At 39.2% G+C, this 19478-nt stretch overlaps 1 protein-coding gene across 4 annotated transcripts in view; it reads left to right on the plus strand.

The window, feature by feature from the left end:
• Positions 1-19478, plus strand: part of LOC138710351 (probable ATP-dependent RNA helicase DHX34) — a 142482-nt gene that overhangs the window by 4050 nt on the left and 118954 nt on the right. For all 4 annotated transcript variants that reach the window (XR_011335217.1, XM_069841186.1, XM_069841185.1 and 1 more), the window contains exons 2-5: positions 5240-5480; positions 7977-8095; positions 10285-10451; positions 14520-14723. Coding sequence is in view for 3 of the 4 variants with exons in the window: in XM_069841186.1 (XP_069697287.1) it covers positions 5240-5480; positions 7977-8095; positions 10285-10451; positions 14520-14723 (731 nt within the window). In the remaining variant the exon portion in view is untranslated. The remainder of the gene's footprint in view (positions 1-5239; positions 5481-7976; positions 8096-10284; positions 10452-14519; positions 14724-19478) is intronic.

Below are 19478 nucleotides of genomic sequence, written 5' to 3' on the forward strand. Positions count from 1 at the left end.
AGATGGGTCATTTACAGACATCTTTACTGCTTGTTGCTTCTTCCTCATTCGAATTTCGCTGTTCTCTGCTTCTTTTTTCTTTTAGGAAGGAGTTCACTTATTTCGAGGTTTCTTTTGTTGTTCATTGTTCTTCTTTATAAATGCTTTTTTCTTCTCTGCACTCATTCTTTGTCTGTATTACTTTTCCTTTCTGCATTGGTTTCACCCCTTTTCAAATCTGAAAAATGTTTTGAAAGATTAAAAACATGTCACTGACATAACATTGACTAATTATAATGTTGCATCAGTGACAGGTTTGAGGTTATGTCAGTGACAATGAAAATAATGATTATACAAATTTTTTAAACCTTGTTGTGCTATCAGCACTTATAGCTACAGTGAAAACCTTCATCCCAAGAAAAAATGAAACATTTCTTGCAAACCCATGTCTACACAGAGAAACTTTTCCATAATTTTGTCATTCTGAAAATGATATTACTTTTCATCTATATATACCAACATTTGTATATTCGAACACTTAAGTTATTGTTTTATACATACCTTAAGGTTCACTTCAATGACTTCAGGGGTTTGGCAGGATTATCTCAAATTGGAAAACACAATCTTGCAACAAATACAGTCTCAAAAAATGCAGCTTCTTCCAACTTCTGTTTTATGTTTTCAAGATGGCTGCTGATAAGCAGTATTACTAACACCAATGTGAAAACATGAAAATATAATCAATTTGAAGCTTGAAGAATATGTGAATGTACTTGTAGACCTAATATTAGCAAAAATGATTTTTCCATCAGTTGTCCACATTCTCATGGAATTAGCCTACTATTTGTTTTTACCTATTGTTTCTTTGCTCTTCCTTTTCAACATTCATCATTAAGTACATAAAAACATGCTCCAAGGCCACCAGCCTAGCTCAGATGGTAGTATGTTGAATTTTTGATCTGTGAAACTTCGCTCAGGCTTGACATAGAATCCCAGATAAACATTACCTTCTGCAGTCACAACATGACAGCGAGGACTGTGACAAGGTTAGAGTGGGCTAGATGAGGCGATAGCTAAGTGACAGGAGGCTGAGGATTGTGACAAGGTTAGAATGGGTTAAATGAGGGGATAGATAAGTGACAGAAAGCTAAGGCTCTGACAAGATTAGAGTGGGTTAGACGAGGAGATGGCAAAGTGACAGGAGGCCGAGGACTCTGACAATGTTAGAGTGGGTTAGACGAGGGGATGGCAAAGTGACAGGAGGCTGAGGACTCTGACAAGGTTAGAGTGGGTTAGACGAGGGGATGGCAAAGTGACAGGAGGCTGAGGACTCTGACAAGGTTAGAGTGGGTTAGACGAGGGGATGGCAAAGTGACAGGAGGCTGAGGACTCTGACAATGTTAGAGTGGGTTAGACGAGGGGATGCCAAAGTGACAGGAGGCTGAGGACTCTGACAAGGTTAGAGTGGGTTAGACGAGGGGATGGCAAAGTGACAGGAGGCTGAGGACTCTGACAAGGTTAGAGTGGGTTAGACGAGGGCATGGCAAAGTGACAGGAGGCTGAGGACTCTGACAAGGTTAGAGTGGGTTAGACGAGGGGATGGCAAAGTGACAGGAGGCTGAGGACTCTGACAAGGTTAGAGTGGGTTAGACGAGGGGATGGCAAAGTGACAGGAGGCTGAGGACTCTGACAAGGTTAGAGTGGGTTAGACGAGGGGATGGCAAAGTGACAGGAGGCTGAGGACTCTGACAAGGTTAGAGTGGGTTAGACGAGGGGATGGCAAAGTGACAGTAGGCCGAGGACTCTGACAAGGTTAGAGTGGGTTAGACGAGGGGATGGCAAAGTGACAGGAGGCCGAGGACTCTGACAAGGTTAGAGTGGGTTAGACGAGGGGATGGCAAAGTGACAGAAGGCTGAGGACTCTGACAAGGTTAGAGTGGGTTAGACGAGGGGATGGCAAAGTGACAGAAGGCTGAGGACTCTGACAAGGTTAGAGTGGGTTAGACGAGGGGATGGCAAAGTGACAGGAGGCTGAGGACTCTGACAAGGTTAGAGTGGGTTAGACGAGGGGATGGCAAAGTGACAGGAGGCTGAGGACTCTGACAAGGTTAGAGTGGGTTAGACGAGGGGATGGCAAAGTGACAGGAGGCTGAGGACTCTGACAAGGTTAGAGTGGGTTAGACGAGGGGATGGCAAAGTGACAGGAGGCCGAGGACTCTGACAATGTTAGAGTGGGTTAGACGAGGGGATGGCAAAGTGACAGGAGGCTGAGGACTCTGACAAGGTTAGAGTGGGTTAGACGAGGGGATGGCAAAGTGACAGGAGGCTGAGGACTCTGACAAGGTTAGAGTGGGTTAGACGAGGGGATGGCAAAGTGACAGGAGGCTGAGGACTCTGACAATGTTAGAGTGGGTTAGACGAGGGGATGCCAAAGTGACAGGAGGCTGAGGACTCTGACAAGGTTAGAGTGGGTTAGACGAGGGGATGGCAAAGTGACAGGAGGCTGAGGACTCTGACAAGGTTAGAGTGGGTTAGACGAGGGCATGGCAAAGTGACAGGAGGCTGAGGACTCTGACAAGGTTAGAGTGGGTTAGACGAGGGGATGGCAAAGTGACAGGAGGCTGAGGACTCTGACAAGGTTAGAGTGGGTTAGACGAGGGGATGGCAAAGTGACAGGAGGCTGAGGACTCTGACAAGGTTAGAGTGGGTTAGACGAGGGGATGGCAAAGTGACAGGAGGCTGAGGACTCTGACAAGGTTAGAGTGGGTTAGACGAGGGGATGGCAAAGTGACAGTAGGCTGAGGACTCTGACAAGGTTAGAGTGGGTTAGACGAGGGGATGGCAAAGTGACAGGAGGCCGAGGACTCTGACAAGGTTAGAGTGGGTTAGACGAGGGGATGGCAAAGTGACAGAAGGCTGAGGACTCTGACAAGGTTAGAGTGGGTTAGACGAGGGGATGGCAAAGTGACAGAAGGCTGAGGACTCTGACAAGGTTAGAGTGGGTTAGACGAGGGGATGGCAAAGTGACAGGAGGCTGAGGACTCTGACAAGGTTAGAGTGGGTTAGACGAGGGGATGGCAAAGTGACAGTAGGCTGAGGACTCTGACAAGGTTAGAGTGGGTTAGACGAGGGGATGGCAAAGTGACAGGAGGCCGAGGACTCTGACAAGGTTAGAGTGGGTTAGACGAGGGGATGGCAAAGTGACAGGAGGCTGAGGACTCTGACAAGGTTAGAGTGGGTTAGACGAGGGGATGGCAAAGTGACAGGAGGCTGAGGACTCTGACAAGGTTAGAGTGGGTTAGACGAGGGGATGGCAAAGTGACAGGAGGCTGAGGACTCTGACAAGGTTAGAGTGGGTTAGACGAGGGCATGGCAAAGTGACAGGAGGCTGAGGACTCTGACAAGGTTAGAGTGGGTTAGACGAGGGGATGGCAAAGTGACAGGAGGCTGAGGACTCTGACAAGGTTAGAGTGGGTTAGACGAGGGGATGGCAAAGTGACAGAAGGCTGAGGACTCTGACAAGGTTAGAGTGGGTTAGACGAGGGGATGGCAAAGTGACAGAAGGCTGAGGACTCTGACAAGGTTAGAGTGGGTTAGACGAGGGGATGGCAAAGTGACAGGAGGCCGAGGACTGTGCCAGGAAGGCCAAAATGTATGCATGGGACTGGGCCAAGGGCAGTAAATTTGTAGTGCAGCAGATTTTGAGAAAAGTAAAAAATCGAGCTGAAAATAAATTTTCGATATTTTCCTACTTCGCAGATACCTGCTTTAGATAGTGGCATAATATGTTAAATTATTACATGTCACTTTTTTTTTATGTTTACAGTTCGACTGTTTAAGATATATAAGGTAATTGGTGGGGACGCGACATTTTTTCGGACGCAAGGTCATACACTACCTACAGAGGGTCGTACTGAAAATCATGTAGAACCCATTGCTATAATTCCAATTTCAACAATGTAAAAAAAACGACTGTACGATCATAATCTACAAACTTTACGGTATGTCTTGACATATTGTGACGTCATTAGCTTCTATCACGTGACCACGTGCAATGTTTGTCAACAATGATGGTTCGTTTCGACAGTGTGCTGTCATTGAATTACATGTTAAAGAGAAAAAAATCTTCTCCTGAAATTCACCTTAGACTTCAACATGCATACAGAAATGTGTGCATGAGCACCAGCAGTGTTAGGAGATGGGTGAAACATTTCAAAGATGGGATGAGCTTCGTAGCGGTCGCCCTCCATGGAATGCAACAAGAAAAGAGCTGATGAGTTCTGGCGTGTATTCTGTTGAATTTCCTGAACTTGGAGAGACCATAAATGCTGTCCACTATATCTAGACACTTTTGAAGCTCTATTGCGCGAGAAACGACTGGAAAGAAGATCGTCCTGCAACATGATAACACGTGGCCTACATTGCTCGGACATTTGGATGGAACTTTTCCGCATCCTTCCTACAGTCCCGACTTGGAAACTTCCGACTACTAACTTTTCGGTTCTGTAAAGGAACAGCTGCAAGGCTAACACTACGAGATGCTCGAGGACATGCGGAAAGCAGCGCATCAATGTCTTCAGGAAGCTGGAATGGACTTCTACTGCAAGGGAATCTTCGAACTTAAAGAATGGTGGGAAAAATGTGTGGAAAGAAATGGAGGCTATGTTGAAAAGTGACAGTATATTAAGGTGATACACCTGGTTTGTCTAAAAAATTAAAATTAGGGTTTGTAATAATTGGGTTGCTCATGATTTCCAGTACGACCCTCGTAAGTACAGGTCCGATGACAAGGTTAGGTTGGGTTAATGATGGAATAGTTAAGTAACAGAATAATTTGCCTTACTTAAGCAAGAACTTACTACCAGTAATCTGGAGAGTTTTAGCTACTTTATTCCCCATACTCTTGGAAATTGCCATTCTTTTCCTACCAATATGCATCTCATAATTTAAATAATTAAACCGTGCATAATAATTGTCCTGTGAATGAATTACAGGGACGTGGAACATATTCCTAAGCTTAGAATACAAAATTAGTGGGTTCAAATGTCGTCCAAAGCAATGCGTTTTTAAGGCTGAAAGAGTTCCTAGTTTTGGAGCTAGTAAATTCAGAGGAGGTTATTGAAATAAAAATGTGGAAAGTTAGAATTAGTCACAGTGGGCCCAAAAGGATAGAAGTGCGCAGGACTAACCTGACCTAACCTACCTGTAGATAGATTTTACCATTCTGAAGTAGAGTCCATTATTGCTATGTTGCTGACAGATGGCAGTGCACTGGGGCTGCCTGCAGCCTATGACAAGACTTATCATGTGAGTGTGTGCCTCACATCAAGCATCGATCAACTGGCTTCCCAGCTGCCTCCAGGGAGTCCTCTGACCAGACAGCAACTGACGGAATTTCGAGACATCGTGCTACTTTACTTAGACTTCAAACAGAAAGAGAAGTTCACTAAACTCCGTAAATTACGTGAGACTCAACAAAATCTGCCTGTTACACAATACAGGTAAGAAATTATGCAACCATAATACAGTCAGTACTGCATTCTCACTAGCTTATTGTCTCACCATTGCTGACTTAATATGACACGCTAAAAAGACCTTCTTTTAATATAGGGAATTTGGCTTGTTTTAATTTTGGGAATTTGGCTTGTTTTGGCTTTTCGGGAGTGGGTTCTTGCACTTAGACTTGCTTTGACTCATTGTGTGCTCTATGTATACGATGATTGTCCAAGTCCGACAGATAGCCTGGGTGGTATTCGTGAATCCAATGCTGACAGATGAACTATCCTGCCTCAGTCCTGACAGACCCACCCAGATCCTGTACTCAGACAAGTAGCCTGATAAGGCTTCGGATTCAGAGCCCAAATCTTTCCTGTATCAGCATTAGTAACCCGTTCTACACCCAAGACTTCACCTCTGCCTATTTTTAAATATTGCAGGTGATATATCAATCAATCAGTCAATCTTCTTAATGTAGCCAGCTGTTTGCTGACAACATAAAGTCCACTATAGTCCACTGTAGTCTATTCAGTTGTTGTTTTTCACGAGAAATGAGGGGTATTTTGATCGGAGTTCATTATAGATGCCTGTTGCTAGTAGCCAGAGGTGTGGTGTAGTCAATATATACTGCAGGGCTGTGTCTTCTGCAACCGGTACTGATGATTTTAATTTACTTCTTTTGTGGTTTATGGATGGACAGTATAGAAGAATGTGTTCCAGATCTTCATCATGATTATTACACCACAGACATGTAGGATTATCTGAAATGTGAAATCGGTGTAGGTACAATTGAGTGACAATGTGACCTGTTCTGGCTCTTGTTAAAAATGTTTGAACATGTCTGGGGAAGTTTTTGTACATTTCCAGATCATTTGATTTCCTTTGTACGGACTGTAAAATTTTTCCTTTGTAAGAAGAGAGCCAATTGTTGATCCATAGGTTTTATAATGAGACTTTACTGAAGCAGAGGCACTGGATAGAGATATCACTTGAAGAGGTCTTGGTTGCAAATATGTTGCCTGTTTTGCAATATAATTGACTTCCTCATTTCTAGGTATGCCACAATGACTAGGTATTCATTGAAATGTTATTTCCTTTTAGAGTTTTTTTTTAGTTTACTTAGTTGGTTCTGAATTGGAATAAGTCTATGTGTGTATAGGTTTGGTACATATTTGATTATATTAAATATAGCCCCCTTGGAGTCAGTAAGTATACAAATAGATTTTTCAGAAATTTGAGTAACACACTGAAGAGCAGCATCAATAGCCTAGCAATTCAGTGTCAATACTGGAGGAGGATGAACATGGTATGAAATAACTTTCATGAAATTTTGGAATATAATACCCTGCTCCTGATGTCCCATTATTAGGGTTTAGAGATCCATCTGTATAAATTTGAAGGTGATTCTTGTATGTGCTGTAGAGTAGTTCCATGGCACCTAACTTAAGAATGTATGGAGAATCATTTTTGGAATGATTTCCTGGAATTTGTATGCTATGTCTGGAATCGCCCATTGCCATGGAGGAATTTCATTCACAACTGGAGTTTTAGCAATGAGTGTGTCTGTGATATAGATTGGTATTTCTTCTTTGTTTATTTTGTAGAAATTACACAGGACATTATCTGACAGTTTAAAGAACATCTGAGATCTGGATGAGACTTGCAATTTTAAGTATATTTTTAGATCCTTTTGTAATACATAGTGTCTGATTGGTTGAAAATTACATTCAATTTCTAGGGCAACAGTTGATGTGGGTTTTGGCACTCCTAGGCATAATCTTAAGGCTGAATTTTGAAGAACAGAAATTTTTTTGTAGATGAGTTGCTGATGCTCCTCTCCATATTTCACAGCCATAGGTCAATTTTGATTGTATATAAGCATTATAAAACAGACGCATTGTCGTGATATCTGATCCCCCATTCGTGGTGAGGGGGCTTAAACTTGTTGTTTAAGCAGGTGATAGATGAAATGAGGGAAAGGCGAAGTGTGTTGATGGAATTGTAGACGAAAATGGAAGTATCTCGAAAAATACGTCTACTTTGTCCAATATAAATTCCATCATGACCTTGCCGGGAATCGAACTCTGGACGACTGGATGGAGGATCAGCACACTAGTGCTGGTGCCACAGTCGAAGAAATATTAGAAATACTACGTAAATTTATTTTTAACATCACAGTATATGTTATAGGCCACTTTGTAAAATAATAAAGTAAATGGAATGTTAATAAAAGAGTCATTATTTATTTATCTATCCAATGGTTGGTAATGATGTGATAGGCTATATAAAATCTTTAATTAAAGGAAAGTCGTCTTCATCAGTACCAGTTGACTTCTGAGGAGCAGTCACTTTTGAAGCTGTTGTTAGTCTATGTCTTCATTCAGGTTACATAATAGGTAGGCTGGAGTTTACATAATTCCAAGACAGTTTAGGTGTTTTTTTTTCCAGTCTATCATGGCCATGAAAGAGACATTTATAATAATATTTTTGTGTTATTACAGAGATCAAATTGTAACAGCAGTAAAGAATGAGAGAGTGGTGATTATTGCTGGTGATACAGGCTGTGGAAAATCAACTCAGGTGCCACAATATCTTCTGAAGGCTGGCTACAAGAAAATTGGTGAGAAAAAATACACGTATTGATATATTGTTTATTTCCGAGAGTGTTGAACTGTTGAAACAGTTCTTATACAATTTAGACACAGAAATATTCAGCATTTAAAAGGTATGGATCAGCTTCATCTTCAGATAAGACAGAGATTAGAGAACCTATCTGTTAGGTCCACTGCTAGCCCTGGATAATATTGTTAATGATACCATAAATACTGTCATTACCACTGCCACCATTAAGACTACCATTACAAGCACGGCCAGGTTCTGAGGATGATATACGGACCAATAAATGATGAGGGCAGTTGGAGGAAAAGATATAACTATGAATTATACCAGATGTTTGCAGAGAAATTAAAACTAGGAGAGTCAGGTGGCTGGGCCATATCTGTAGGAAGGATGAAAATGATCCTTGCAAGAAATTGACTCTCACTATACCTTTTGGCACCAGAAAAGTAGGGAGACCTCAGCTAAGATGGCTGGATGAAGTGGAGAAGGATATAATAGCAGCTGGTGTTAGAGGATGGAAAACAAATGTGTTAGATCAAAGGACATGGAAAAGCATCGTTGGGGCGGTCAAGGCTGGAACCCGGCTGTAGAACCAAAGATGAAGAAGAAGAAGAATAACGTTGTCAGTCAGTTTTTACAGTTTGTCAGGAAATTAAAAATATGTTTATTCCATACTAACATTGTTAAATATTACATAATATGACAGTGTGAGGTCTGTATTAATACTTCAGTAAGTATTCACACTATATATATATATATATATATATATATATATATATATATATATATATATATATATATATATATATATTTGTCTTCATCTTCCAAATGACACAACTTTTTGAACATTTACAGTAGAAAAATGTAACTCATTGTCAGTTCAGAAGAACAACGTTGTAAAGCAAAGAAACTTAAATACTATCCATATGTCCTGGTAGATTCTTTATGGTTGTTACATTTGAGTACATTAAATGACAATAATAATAATAATAATAATAATAATAATAATAATAATAATAGACAAATTTATATCATAAAAAGTTGAAACAAATTACAGAACTTAGATCTTATGTTTAGACATACAATATCAATATTACACAGACAAGAATCCTTTTTTTCTTTATTCTGTTATTAGGCCATAGTAGAATTCAGAGTAACCATGACCTTATTACCTTTAACTATTCTCCTTTAGCACTCTATAGGCCTACATTGACTTACAACATTATTCTACTCACCAGTTCAGGTCGTTTCACAGCTGGTTTAATGTCACCTTTCTTCGAAGTATATTTTTTCCCCTGATCCTTTAGTGTCTTAAGTACTTTGTCCTTCCTCCCATTGTGGAATCCTGGGAAATGAGAATGCGGATGCTTTAGCAAAGAAGGGCAGCACTGCTACTTACAGACCTGTTACTAAATCTACGTATTACTCTGTGAAAAGATTTATTAAATCTACATACTTAGACTTCAACAAACAAAATTCGATAACACAATCCCAAGGGAAAAAATGGAACTCTCTGCGTCAAAACCCACAGTTAATTCCCGATTTACCACGAAAATCGTCTGTAGCTGCATTTAGATTGGCAACAGGCCATGATTGTTTGGCCAAACACCTGCACAGAATTGGAATATATCAGTCCCCTAACTGGCCATTGTGCAACTGAAACCAAGAAATGGATTCTGAACACCTCAGAATCTGTGCTTCAGTGGCTGACCATGATAATATCTTTGAAAAATATTGGAGTGCAAGAGGTCAAATGACTTTATTGTCAAACACCTGGCATTAGAAAACAACAACAACTTTGTCCTTCCATTGCATGATATTAATCTTACATTTTCTCTTTCTGTTTACGTTTTTTATGAGACCATGTGTCATGCTACAAGTATGATTGTCCGCCATTTTATTTGCGTTACGTTATTCAGCTCAGCAACACAATCAAAATACTACAGCTCGCGAAGTAGTGTGAATATCACCAAGACGAAGGCAGCACATGATGCTGAAAACTCAGTTTGGCCAAAAACGGACTTACAACGTTATTCTAGGAAGCCATTCAATTATTGCTTCCACTCCCACCACCATCGCTCGCATATGCTAATGCTATTACAGTGATACTGGTGCAACTCTAGGCAATAATGGCAGTGAGAACCGTAATACAGTTAAATGTATTATCCTATATTCTTGTATTTATTTCAGCCTGTACCCAACCACGTCGCATTGCCTGCATCTCATTGAGCAAGCGAGTGGCATTTGAGACTCTGAATGAATATGGCTCAGAAGTGGGATACCAGATCCGATTTGAGAGGAGGAAGACTCAGCACACCAGGATCGTCTTCATCACTGAGGGTTTACTCTTGAGGCAGGTGGGCAGACTGTTGGAGACACGTGACATGATTAACATGAATTGTGTCTTGCTATGTACTGCGTGTTCAGTTCAAAGTGTGTCATGGCTCGCTGTATGCCGTCATGTGGCTAGTCAATGAGCCTAGGGAATTCAATCTTCCTACACTTCCGCAGAGGCATATTACCTATGTGCCAGAGAAGTTGCCTGGCAAGTATGGCGTTCATTCTGAAGAGTACTTACCATTACGTATGGTAACACTTGTAGTGGCAGGAATGTGAACTGTTTGGAAACACGTACTAAGGTGAGTTTTTTCTTACTGTCGGGATATGGGGAGAGGGTTAAGACATTAACTTTTTCGGTCAGCATGGACATGGAGCATTTGATTTGTGTTGCCATACACAACTGATGATAACAAATACCCTGCGTACGACTTGCCCACGCAAAACACAGTTCGAAAGAGGTTATGGTAGCACACAGACCATACAGGCTGCCATCTGTTGCTACGACATTCAAATTATACCGTACACTTTCTCAAGTTCAGATTGAATGCCTTGATTAATAGGCAACTTCTCTGACATAAAAGCTGAAACTCGCTTCAAATCGCTGACTCACAACAGTGACGTCATGACACACTTTGAAATGAACACCCAATAGTGTACATGCGGCAAATTGGTTCTAATGACTTTTCTTATTTAAACTCCAACTAACTCATCTGTAGACAATTTTAATACTGTGATGTGTTTTTCCATGCTGTGACGTAATTTTTTAATTTCATTATTCAAAATACACTAAATTCTCTATTTAACATTTTTTTGTGGGACAATTTTTTTAACCTTGAAGGAAGATTTACACTAAATTGAGGTTTCACTATTTTTAGTCCATAAAATACACAATTTTTTTTTTACAAATTTTTAATATTCTACCAAAGTTGTAAGATACAGGCACAGAAAATGTGCTCGCCCAGCCAATCTGGATGTTTACCAACAAAATATATGTACTTAACATACCAGTACCGCAATTTTTTAAATAGCACAAAAGTGTTTGCTTTTTAGCACAACTGTGCTTAAAATTAAAAATATCTCTTTCCAATTGGTTTACCCTGGCTACAACAGAGTCATTCACTTTAAATAATATTGCGTAGTTTCTGACAATGTCAATATTGGCAACAGCTTCACTGTATGTTGGAGTAGGTTTTATTTCTGTATCCTTCACATTCAAACCATGTGAAACATAGTCTTACTTCGACTCTGCTAGGATATAGGCTACTCTCGCTCAAACTGCCATGTACTGAATGATGGCAAGCTGCAGCAATTTCTTACATTTGTTTATTTAATGCAACAAGCACTTGACTCATATCATTGTCCTAAAAAAGAAAACTAACTTCTGCAATGAAAATAGCAAAATAAACAAAACAGTGAAATTAGATGTTCTGTGGTTTTGTGAGTTGTTTTGCTTCCCAGGATCTTTCTCACATTGACTTCTTGATGAGGATTGTGCAGGTTCGGAGATGGATGATATAAAAAAAATATAAATTTCCTGGTTACAACATATATATTCTTGAAAAACAGAGACAAGTTGCTAAAGCGCTTTCAGAATAAGAAGGCATATAAGGCGGAGCTAGTTCAGGCCGGTCTATCTCGACTAGCCAGTAACAGTGAAGCGGTGTTGCCTAGTTAAATCATCGCGAAGTCTCGCTGAAGCGTCGCGTATTAATTTATTTCTTGCGCACACAATACTTATGGCTAGGAATGAATTTTAAGCTATGCCATTCGATAGAGCTACGAATTCTGAACTCAACAGTACAAGAATGACAATTATATGTCAACTGGTTCGCGTGTTATCGCTTTAAGACTAAACAGAGATATCCAACTTACAACATAGAACATATTTTGCTCTGAAGTCCCTCTCTGTAAACGAAGATAGATTCTGTTTATTTTCAAATTCAGACGTGGATTAAAACATCTGTTATACGCGAAAGAATAGTTCTACACTCACAGGTGAGGAGTATAATTGTATTTTCAGTATATACTGTTTATGATGCAGTGCGTGTCAGTTCTTCACAAACAAAGAATCTGACTGCAGAGGCATGTGGTTTAGATGTACATATGTTATCTCGTATTCTTGGACAGGGCAAAGAGACAATTCAAATACGTGATATACCAGTATTTACCTCTCCTGGAAAATAACGCAAAACAAACGTGTTAATTATTTGGACGATTTTCAGAACCGTGTATTACTTCATCGTATAATAATTAAAATAGACTACATTAGTAGTATGTGTTAGCAGTGCCATTATAGAACGTGGAAAGTAAGAAGAAAGCTGAGAAAAACCACAGATACGATTTTCATTTTTCATTGGAATATTATACGTGGTATAAGACAAAATATTGCTTAAACGTATGAGATATTTGGTTGATATTGTAAACGTAAACACCCCTGCCTCTTTTTCGATGAGTTATACGAAGAGCATAAAAAAAACTTTATAAGATAAGCAATTTAATTACATTTCACTTTTAAAATAAATATAGGCATGCTAGGAACGAGAAGATTTTACAATTCCAAAACTCAGTTTCTATTTTAAAAACCTCGCGTTATACATAATATATTACATTTTATACGTTTTTTTAATATACAAATTTACCTTAAATATATTAACGATATTATTGGGTTACGGTTTTCACATTCACTTCTATATAACTACCTTCACTAGTAGGATATGCCACAGGCCAGAGTGATAGAACATAGAACCCTGGACCTCTAGGTAGGTATGAGCCTGAGGATTAAATTAAATTAGATAGGCTTGATTTAACAAAGTAAAAGAAAGTAATCTTCAATTTCAATATGAGTACTGAATAGATCTACCTATGAACAGATATGCTTATATTCTTATAGCCGGATTCTTAGCCAGAATATAGAACCTTGTACCTCTAGATACGTAAAGGTTAGAGAATAAAATAAAATTAGATAGACTTAGTTTTACAGAGAAAAATAAAATAATCTACAGTTTCAGTATGAATACTGAATTATGTATGAACACATAATTATTATGCTTACATTGCATTATAGCTAGATTCGTAACCAGAATATAGAACCCTGGACCCTGAGTAAGGTATAAGCTAGAGAATTAAATTAAATTATATAGGCTTCATTTAGCAGAGGAAAAATAAATTACTTTTCAACTTCAATATCAATACTAAATTACGTTTCTACAAACATGTTTACGTTTTATTATCGCTAGATTCGTAGGCTGCCCCTACAAACAAACTGTATCTCATCTTTCCTCTGGAGAAATAAACAATAATAAATTGAGCACTACTGTACAAGAAAGTCTAAACATTTGGGTACAGTTTCTCGCCCTCAATTATTTCAGGAGAGAATTTCCACATGTCAGATAGTGCAATACAATATGCAGCATTCCTTTTTTAAATGAAGACATTCTTTGTCTGACATTAGCAAAGTAAATTTCTACATATCTGTCACTTTATTTCGCAAGTTAGTGACTCCAAGATCTACTGATCTGTGAAGCGAAGAATAATAAAAATTGGGATGAAAATTACTTCAGTGAGAGTAGTAATATTTAAAATTACACACAATGAAGGAACGGACCTCTACCCGTCCTCTCGCTTGCAACGAGCAGCGACTGATAGTTTCTGTCCTTATCTGTTGCTGTCTTCCACGTCTCGTACACCGTGCATCGTCTGACAACGCCGTATTGCTGCTAGCACTCGATTGGCGTAGGCCATATGCCTTCTTATTCTGAAAACCCTTTAGTGGCATACTCCTTGGTGTTCGAAACCCACTTGTTCCACAATTTAATATTGTTAAAGGTAGTAACATAAATGATATTTCCGAAGTTGCCAAAATTGACAATTTGAAAACATTAAAATGAAAAATAAAAATTCGGGACTTACTAAATTTGTTTACACTAAATGCGGCTTTTATTCTAAAGCAAATTACATTAACTCGAATATGAAAATACATTCCTGCTATGGAATCATTTTCGGGACCTGACATTTTTTATGTTAAATGCAGATTCTCATTAATTCAGGATCACACAAAATCGGAATTTTACTGTATATGCTTTCAGGTATCAACAGATTCTTCCCTCTCCAGCTATGACGTGCTGGTGCTGGACGAGGTGCATGAGCGTCATCTCCATGGAGACTTCCTCTTGGGCGTTGTCAAGTGCCTCCTGTACCAGCGGCCTGAGCTCAAAGTGCTGCTTATGTCGGCTACTATCAACATTGAGCTCTATAAGAACTATTTTGCGGAACTTGCTACCATTATCCAAGTATGCTTGTTTGCATTACAACAATAGACAGCCTCACATTAAGTTTTATATTATAGAGGAATTGGTAAATAGGGAATTATTCTTAAATTGCTTTGAATTTTACATAATGGGGAATGTGATCTATACATATATTTTTTATTACCACATTTAAATAAATCCTACGATCCGTAATTGGGGTGGAAAAGTATGTGGTTGATCAAAATATATCTTTACCTTATCCTAGTGACATAGTGTACCGGTACTGTTTATGGAACTGTTATACTGGTGACAGACAACTGTCACTAATCACGATTATCAACCTAATCGTGATCGGGTTTGTAGTGTGTCACTGTCCTGATCGCGATCAAGAGCTAAATCCTGTTCCCAGAACTAGATAATTGCGCTGAAGCATGGCCCAGTGGACGAAAGTAACATTTTAGTAATCTTTGGTTTCGAATCACCTTGATTTATATTATTTAGGAAGTCGTGATAGCTTCTGCTGTGGAATTTTGTTACCCCTTCCATTGTATTATATGAAATAGAAACCAAAATGAATTTGGCTACTATTAGACATAGTGGAGAAATTTAAGGCAGATGTGAGAAAAGTAAAAAGAAATATATTAACAAGTGACAGACGAATTATTCATATTTCATATATATAGAGAGCAATAGAAGGCTGCTAAAAGATGTTTCATTTCAATAAATAATGGATTACAAACTGGAACTGGTTTATTTTTCAGATTTTTAATTTCAGTCTCCATTACAACGCTATCGTTGAGGTTAGGGTTGATTTAAAAAATATGTTTTATTGCAAAATAATATAAATTTTTGGCATGATAATATAAATTTTATAGGTTATAAAATCTCTTTTCAAAGTAATATAAATAGTAATGATATAAATTGTATCAGTTTACATTGTAAAGCATATAATAATTTTAAGAAATAAATTCCCATATCAAACTGCAAGAAACAACAAAAAAAAAAAAAAGGAAAAAAAAAAATGAACAAACATTTAAGAAAGTATGAACTTTAGGTGTTGTCCAGGAGGGAAACAAACATATACGTATGTACATAGAGAAAATTGTTTCCTCTATGGTAATTTAGCAGACGGGACCAAGCATGACCTAGTGTGTCACCACATTTTCGGTAATCGCGATCGGAGCTAATTGCGATAATGCTAATCGCGATTAGCGACTTAGCCTGTCACCAGTATTAGCAACTGTCAGAAATAGCTCATTACTTCACATGTGAAAATAATATGTTGATAGAAGCAGACATTTCATTTATATCCTGCTGGTAACTTTGCAACAAAGAGATTTTTATATCGTGCTAGAGCTTTAAACAATTCGTTATGGCTAACTAATATTACATAATAAGAAGGAAAGTAATTATAATTGTTACTAGGATAAGATAAAACGTTTATTACACGTGGCTAAAAGTCCGTTATGTATTGGTGATATTGACAGAAACAAGCACCGTGGGAACTGGGCTTAAATTTTACACACAGATTGTTTATGATGCTGCTGGGGAATCAAAATTACCTCAAGATATTGAAAATTCGAGATACAGAAGTTCGACTGTAATCATTAATTATTGCAGAAAATAATATATTTAAGTTGTTTTTATTTGCGGCATCTGAAAACATGTGTGCATGGTAGTAAAGCAGTTAAGGGAGTTCGATTCCTGATGGAGTCATGGATTTTTTCACTTGACATAGTACTTCTGGTCGCACTATGGCCCTGGGGTTCACTTAACTTCTAACAGAAATGAGTACTAGGGGTATTCCTTATGGACAAAAGCGATCAGCATATAGGACTAACATCTCTACTGCTACTCAATGCCGATTGTCTCTTGATGTGGGAGTTTTAACATTTTGCCACCCTAAATGGACTTTTCGGAATGTGTAATGGGATAGCTTTGTTTTCATGTTTATATAAAACACTTTTTTAATTCTGGTGTAAAAAATCTTTAAATGATAGCTAGAGCCCAGATTTATATGCACTAAAATTTAATATTGCTATAAACATATAAGTTCCCATTCTTTTTAGATGCCATTCTTGTTATTCAGTAGCTTTTGAAACAGTTGACACGTACCTCCTTTTATGTAAACTCAAAAACTACAATCTTTCTAACAGTGCCATAGCTTGGTTCGATTCCTACCTTCGCAAACGCCAACATTGTGTATCAGCCGGTGGTCATTCTTCCAATTGGCGTACCATCAAGGCTGGAATCCCTCAGGGCCCAGTTCTTGGGCCATTACTTTTTACGCTTTACATAAATGACGTAACAAAGATCTTAAAATATTCTAAACACCACCTATACGCTGACGACTTATAACTTTACGTTCATTCCCGAACTTGTACAATCAATGACTCTGTGATCAGAATTAATGAAGATCTAGCATCGGGCGCAAAACTTTGGACTCAGACTAAATCCAGACAAATCACAAGCCATAGTAATGGGCCACCAACGAGCATTAAACAAAATAGAAATAAATAATACCATAATTACATATAGTAAGACAGTAAAAAATTTAGTAGTATATTTAGATTCAAATTTAAATTTTCAAAGTCAAGTGACCTACATATGTAAGAAAACTTTTTCCATAATTCATTCCCTCAGACACTTAACCAACGTTTTACCTCTCACCCTTAAAAAGAACCTGATCCAAGCTTCAGTGATGCCCCACTTCGATTATTGCGATTCTCTATTCGTGAATCTAAATACTGATCTTGCCCACAGACAATATCTGCGTTTGTTTCGTTTGTAACATTAGAAAATTCGATCATGTAACACCGTCACTAGAACTGTTGTCTTGGAGTCCACTTAAAGAAAGAAGATTCTTCAACTCTCTCTTATTACTATTTAAAATCATCCACACCTCCACACCCTCTTACCTAGCATCTCGTTTTGTTTACCTTTCACTACCTCGAACCCGGAACATGTACCTTCTCTCTATTCCTCTGCACAGAACATCCTTCTACTCATCATCTTTCAGCATATCTATTCCACGCCTCTGGAATTCTCTCCTGACCATGTCAGAGACTGTTGGACAATATCAAAATTCAAATTTAAATTAAAAAATCACATTCTAGTTCATGGAATTGCTTGTTGAACATCTTCGGCTTAACCCATGACATTTAGTAAATATTGTAACTATGCTGTTGTAAAATTGACAATTAATATGTAATGTATTTATTATTATTATTATTATTATTATTATTATCAGTTATCACTATCATCATTGCTATCTCTGTTTTTCTTTCTTTTTTTTCTTGTATTAGCTCGATGAGAGCTCTATAGTGTTGTTCTTTTGACCCTGTTGACCATCTATAGGACTTAATTTAATTTGTATTATTTTCATCAGCATTTGTATTTCTTTTTTGTATTTATATGTGCTATCTGGTAGGATGGAAGAGAAGGCCTTACGGCCTTAATCCTGTCAGATTAAATAAATAAATAAAAAATAAATATTTCCCTTTGGTACTGTTAACAGTCCTCAACCCTCTTAACCACCACTTACAAATCAGTACGCGGCTTACAAGATGCATTGTCTAGTTCTTGTGACAAAGTTCCTACTACATATTACATTTCGTAGTCTTGTGAACCAGGCTCAAAAACCTTCTTAACTTACACCACATCCACTCACCTACACTCGTTGTCACTCTTAACTTGTCGTGTACCAGCCTCCGTAGACGTCCCTCTGCTGATGACTGTTGTCCCAGGTGTAGAGAGGGGAAATGGGAGTGACGTGACAAGGGGAACGGAAGTGTGTGGGGAAGGGCGTTGTTGTGATATAGGTGTTGTGTTTCGATCTACTTTGACGTTCTCCTGCTGACTGTGATATCAGGTGATGAGAGGGGAAACGGGAGTGAAGGACAGGTGGTGACGAACTTTCTGGGGGGGGGGGAGGTTATACGATGACGTAGGAAGAAAATACGTTGATACAGATATAGTGGTTTATTTGAAATAATCAGTGTCCTTCTCCTGTTCGTGGGCAGGGGAAACGAGAGTGTCTGAGAAAATCTAGAATATAGTCGTTTTTGGCCCTGTGACTCTGGCTGAAGCAAACTTGAAGGCGTGCTGTTGTCATGACTGAGAATATTGGAGAGGGGTAACGGGAGTGCCTGGGGAGAGACGAAGACAAGACGAGGGAGAGAGAGTAGCGAGGGGCTGGTATGAAGGGAACGGGCTAGCGACGTAGAAAGGAGTACAGAGGAGAAACGGGAGTGCCTGGGGAAAACTGACGAGAGAGTTTGCTCGAAAAAGGGGTGCGAATACGGTGGGTAGGAGAACCGAGAGACGGGAAGCAGGGGTGGTGGAGGTTTTCGCCTATCGAAGCTCTGCCCCCAAAGGGTCCGCGATTCGATGACCAACGAGAGATGGAGGGGTTACTCTCTGCTAACGAGCTCCGCTGACAAATGGCTGGCGATGGGCGTCCACAGAGAGGAAAGTCGAAGATTGAGAAGACAATGTTTTCTAAAAGGGTTCGAGGATGTGGAGTCCAGAGAAGGTGATAAAGTGGGGGGGGAGGTAGTCAAGAAGAGCGATACTAGGATAGTTTGGTTAGGGAGATTGGAGCGGGGAGGCAGAGACAGAGCCGGTGATGCGTTTCTTTTCCAGAGGGTAAGTGTCGGCCGTGAAAACCTGGTCCGACGAAGTACAGCACGCTGGATCAGAGAAAGAAATGTTGTCGGTGGCAGAGGGAGCATAGTGGCTGCCCCCCCTAGCCGGCGACGAATGTCTCTATGCCATTTTGGGCCCGCCTTATATACA

Source organism: Periplaneta americana, chromosome 12 (assembly GCF_040183065.1).
Source record: "Periplaneta americana isolate PAMFEO1 chromosome 12, P.americana_PAMFEO1_priV1, whole genome shotgun sequence".
In the NCBI taxonomy this organism is placed as follows: Eukaryota; Metazoa; Arthropoda; class Insecta; order Blattodea; family Blattidae; genus Periplaneta; species Periplaneta americana.